Source organism: Peromyscus leucopus, chromosome 2 (assembly GCF_004664715.2).
Source record: "Peromyscus leucopus breed LL Stock chromosome 2, UCI_PerLeu_2.1, whole genome shotgun sequence".
Taxonomy (NCBI): Eukaryota; Metazoa; Chordata; class Mammalia; order Rodentia; family Cricetidae; genus Peromyscus; species Peromyscus leucopus.
Window position 1 is genome coordinate 95271352 of NC_051064.1, and position 5352 is coordinate 95276703.

The following is a 5352-nucleotide window of genomic DNA, read 5'->3' on the forward strand; positions in this document are numbered from 1 at the left end:
GTGCCTTTTATTGCTTAGCTGCTTGTTTCTATTTGTTAAATAGTCCTTTAAATTTTCTAGGGGCAAGAAGACAAATTATAATTACATCAAAATATCAGTGATATTTTACCAATTCTTTAAGTGATTTGTTATCTGGTCATTTCAAAAGAGCAATTTTCTCTAAAATCTCTTGCATATTAGGATACTGTCCAGAGAGCTATATTTTTATTTTGTTTTTGTTTTTCAAGTAATGAATTTATTTTGAGAATTTATTTGAGTACTGTATTTAAAATATTTCCTCTCTTCTCTTCCTTCCAATTTCTTCCACATTCCCCCACTCCTCAAATTAATAACCTCTTAATTATTATTATATAATATATATTATATTTAATTATGTATATTTTATGTTTAATACATATATATTATTATTTATATCCTGCTGATTTTAGTGTTACTAATGTTTGTATGTATTTATTGCTGATTTCTGGGAATTGAATAACCTATTGGGGGTTGGTCTCTGGAGAAGACTGATGTTCCCTTCCTCAGAAGCCATTAATAGCCTATATCTCTGAGAACCATGTTTTTAAAGTCTACAAAGGGATGTATAAAAACTAGCCTGATATCAGTAGAAATTTATACGTAATTGTATAATTCACAAAATCAACTATAATTGTACATGAATATGCCTATCTACTCAGTGTATAAAGTATATTAAAAATGATGAAATGAAGTTGGAGAAATGTCTCAACTGTTGAGAGCACTGGCTTCTCTAGCAGAGGAACACAGTTCAATTCTCTGCACCCATACAGGATCTCAGAATCACCTGTAATACCAATGCTAGAGTTTTTGTCCTCGTCTGGGTTCAGTGGACACCAGATATGCAAGTGTTATGCATATAGACATATAGGCACCCATACATACATATATTATTTCAAGGATTTATTTTATGTTTATGCATGTATTGCCTACATGTAAGTTATGTGCACTGCATGTGGGTCTAATGCCTCCAGAAGCCAGAACAAGTCTCTAGTTTTCTAGGAATTTGAATTATAGATGCTTGTAATGTGAAATGTAGGTACTGGGAATAAAATCTTAGTCCTTAGAAAGAACAGCAAGCGCTCTTAACTAGGGAGCCATCTTTCCAGCCCCACATAATATATTTTCCTCTGAAAAATTGATGGAAATGCACTAGAAACTATTTTAAAGGGATTCACAGTTTAGATAGAGACCAGTAGATAGCAGAGGAAAGATTAGGGATAACATGCCAACACAATACATGGTTACCTACATTAGTCAGTTCACTATATCTACAACAACATACAGTGATGTGTACCTTCCTTCATTGTTCAGAAAATAGTATTAAATACAAAATAATAGTGTATTGTTCCAAAACAAACTCCATCACCACAAATTTTAACAGTTTTACTTTCTTGTGTATATTTTTGTAATTAAAAGCAAAACAATGGAAAGATAATTATGCAATTCATGAATAAGAGTAACATATCAGAATAAGATGAGGAGGGGTGTGCCCTAAGTCGTTGAGAAATGATAGGTGTCCCATAACAGTATCCTCTGAGTGTTACAATAAAATTTAATCACCCAGAGATATCAATGTCCAGGTTCCGTTGAGACCATCCTATTCACCTAATGTCTCATTCACATAGAAGCGGCCCTAAGCAAGCACGAAGGGTTGTACAGCATGGAATGATTTGCAAACACCTGTACCCACTGTTGAATTAAGACTCCATTTACTATTTGCTTCATGCTGGTAAACTGTGGTGCTTATCTTCTGAAACAAGCTTAGAGAATAAAAGGAAGCAAGGCAAAATGGAAAATTCAGGACTAGTATTTTTGGACTTTATTTTACACACACACATATATATATGTGGTTAAGATATTATGATAAAGATTAAATATCTTTTACCTAGGAAATCACCTACACCTAACCTGATGTTAGATACGGAAACAGAAATAAAATAAACATAGAAAGAAAATGCTGATTTGTAAACGTGGAAGATGCCCTAATTACTGCCATTCATGAGAGTGACTAGCAATGCGTTTTTATTAGTACATGGCATATTGTCTCTTGTGTGTATTGCAGCATACCAGTTTACTTTCTGTATAACTCAGGGTAGATCATTTGCCCTCTCATGTCATCCGTTGTCTCAGGATGTCAGTAAGGATATTCAGTGGAGAAACCCTAAGTTCTCTTCCAGTTTTAAGGTACTGTGATTTTATGACCATGCAGGAACTCAAGTCCCAGTTTGCAACTCTGACTCAACACTTGAAGGATTTCCTGTCTGAGACTGCGAACTTGATTTCAGGGTCTCCAAATCCTTTTGCTCATCATCTGTATCTACCACCCCCACTAATTCTTCAAGTTTCTTCTCCAAATATGTCTTCAATGTCCTTCGTATTACCTTCATTTTTCTCCGATGTGAGATACAAAAATGGAATCTAGAGCAGAGAAAGGACAATCCATACTTAATTGTAAGAAGCAGTATTTGAAAAATAATTATATAGTTGGGATTTTTTTGTTCCTGGATTGTTCTGTGTTCTCTTACATTCCATCTACTATTTGCATCAACTTCTGTCTAGTTCTTTCCCCATTTTCCATAGAGAGGAAGGAGTTTGGACAATCTCTTTGGCAAAGGAATGCTTGGAGGGTGGAAAACTCACAGTAACACAGCACTTGCCAATATTACAGCTTCTGCTATCAATACCAGATACAGTGCAATCTCTCGATTTTCAGCCTTCTTTGGATTCTCATCTGGAAGGAGAAAAGGAAGTAATGGAAATGAGTTTGGAAGAAGAGTAATAGCAATTGGGAATCTTTATACAGAATGGACTCTATTCAAATGAGTTGGCCACCATTTATACAGAATGGACTCTGTTCAAATGAGTTGGCCACTATTCCCAGACTTCTTGTGTTAGACCCATTCAAAAATTTTCCACTTGCCACCCTTTAACCTAATAATTTTTGCAGTGGAGTCCAGAGTCCAGCCCTACTCACTTCTCACCCACTCCATTGGCTTTGATCTAAGTTATTCATGCTGATGTACATTTTACTCAACATTTTTACCTTTTTTTGTAAGCATTACTATAAGCTTTATTAAAAGCACTAGAAAAAAGTCAATGGGCCATCTTGTTCCTTGATCCCTGTCCCCTCAAATTGCCATACTACAGCCTATGTCACCTTTACAATAGTCTCCTCTGAAACATCGGGTGGTCATACGAAGACAGGTCCAACAGTCAAGGACAGGACCTTCAGTTACAACTGGCAAAGAAAAATATAATCATAAAAGGGATATGGCAAGAGTGTTTCTTAGCTCATAATTATAGATTAGATCTCAGACATTCCCAGGACTTTTAAGTTACATTTTTGTTCAGTCCTTCCTCTAGTAGTCAAGATTCTTAAAATTTGAAAGATTATAAATATTTGGCTCTTTGTGGATGAAGTGGAGCAATGATTTCATAGCTTAGGTTGGAGCAGTAGGTTGGAGAGGCATGAGCACTCCTTCAAACTGTACAGTGTATAAAATCTTATAAAGCTCAACCTTGTCATCAGATACTATTCATATTTCCTCTACAGCTCTAAGAATTGGGTTCAAAGTTAACTAGTGAGAGAGAAAAGAAAACAGAGAAAGGAGATGGGAAAATATGGGCTGAAACCTCAAGGCGTCACATGTACTGTACTCACTGCAATCTTCTGAACAAGCTAAAAGAGAATCAGAAAGATCTAATGAGCTTAAAATCAACTTCACATGTGTCATATTTATACGTACATTGTCCCTGTTATACATTCATTTCTCACTACAACTAGGTCCACTGTAGCCTGAACCCTCACTTTTCTTCTCATCCCTTAGTTCCTGTTCTCTGACATACTTTCAATGTTGTTAGGTAGAAATGTCTTATTACCAACTGCAGCGAAGTTCTTCAGCGTTTCTTTCAGTTGGGATTCCAGGTGTTGGCGAACACTAAGAAACTTGCCTTGGGTGATAAAGACACCTAAAAAGGAAATGGAAAGGATACCAGAAATTAGGGTGATTGTTTCAGAATTTAATTTGCTTTGCTCTCTGCAGAAAATTTTCTCAGATCTGTTTACCTGTTGGTACCATACAACTTTTGTCAGTGAAACAATTATCTTACCTTTCCATGTTTCATTGCCCAGTTTATACAGTTCCTCCTTGAGCCATACTCTCAACTTGACAACATTTCGAACATCTATAGAGGAAGGAGAAAGGTACATGTGTGGTAGGAAATTATCACATCTTTGAAGGATGTGGAGTGGACCCAGGTGTTTTCTTCCGTACCCCCCTTCTCCCTTTAGCCACCCAAACTCTCAGGACTCCAGCTTCCCTCACCCAACAACCGAAGCGTCTTATCCTTGTGGGAGACTTTGGAGCTTAAGTGGGTTATCTCCTTATGCTGCCTGTCAAGCAGTTGAGTTCTCCCAGGAACTTCTACAGGTACCAGCTTTCCCAACAATGTCCTAACATCCTCTATGAATTTGGGGTCACACTCCAAACAGCCTTTGACCCCATGAAAGGCTGCCAGGGACAGAGGCAAAAGCAGAAGTACCCATAGGTCACCCATTTCTTTATCCCAACCCTTCCCCACAACACTGGTTGTCCTGGCAACTGGTTCACTTAGTTCTTTTTTCTTCAGAAATCCAGGAATGAGGTCTTTGTCTTGGATGTTCTGAGTATACTTTCCCCTCCTTTTCCATCCAGATTTTAGGGAATCGCATTTCCCTAAGGATCTTCAGTAGTTTTTTCACTTTTATCTTTCATTCCAGAGAGAGGGAACTGCTGGCTGGGGAGCAGTTACCTGAGTTCTGAGTGTAGAACACAGAGAAAAAAGCCTTGAGCTCATACAAGCAGAGTTCTGTGCAGGGAGATATCTAGAGAAGGTTTCTTTAGCTCTCTGACTATATGATGTATCTGTTCTGTCTGATCCTGAAGCAGTTTCGAGAAAAGTGGATGTTGGAAGAGATCTCATAAGACCTTAGAGTTTAACCCATATTTAACTTCTAGGAGGTAAGATATGCCAAAAATATTTGAATTGTTTGGGTTCCCTTTCCTTATTGCCGGCAATGTTATTTTAACATAAGTAATGGACAATTATAAACAGTAATACTTGATAGATTTTCTATAATTTGTGACCTATAAGAAATTTTAGAATACACTTGTTTGTGGGATAATTACTTCAGCCATTTTAAAAACATTTTTATGATATTCTTCTCAGCAGATCAGGACCTTGGAGCTACATATAGGAATTGAAGGGTACACAGTGATAAGTGAGATTCCAGTAATGCTTAGGGTCCCTGAGCAGATACAGCCTCAAATACTGATGCTACAATATTTCATATGT

At 37.0% G+C, this 5352-nt stretch overlaps 1 protein-coding gene across 1 annotated transcript; it reads right to left on the bottom strand.

Annotated features, from left to right (window-relative positions):
* Nucleotides 1–1822: 1822 nt before the first annotated feature.
* On the bottom strand, nucleotides 1823–4831 carry Izumo3 (IZUMO family member 3). Its single transcript, XM_028876990.2, has 7 exons — nucleotides 4344–4831; nucleotides 4129–4203; nucleotides 3898–3987; nucleotides 3680–3697; nucleotides 3176–3256; nucleotides 2659–2749; nucleotides 1823–2436 (listed from the first exon to the last, which is right to left on the bottom strand). Exons 1-7 carry the CDS (start codon nucleotides 4573–4575, stop codon nucleotides 2232–2234), a joined length of 792 nt encoding a protein of 263 aa, XP_028732823.1. The 5' UTR covers nucleotides 4576–4831; the 3' UTR covers nucleotides 1823–2231.
* Between the last annotated feature and the right edge of the window lie 521 nt (nucleotides 4832–5352).

Excerpts from the sequence above, each read along its gene's own strand:
- Izumo3 (XM_028876990.2), bottom strand. The coding sequence starts at position 4,575 with ATGGGTGACCTATGGGTACTTCTGCTTTTGCCTCTGTCCCTGGCAGCC. Across the intron at positions 3,988-4,128 it reads GGGCAATGAAACATGGAAAG|GTGTCTTTATCACCCAAGGC; the intron begins GTAAGATAATTG and ends TTTCCTTTTTAG. Across the intron at positions 2,750-3,175 it reads CAGAGGAGACTATTGTAAAG|ATGAGAATCCAAAGAAGGCT; the intron begins GTGACATAGGCT and ends TTCTCCTTCCAG.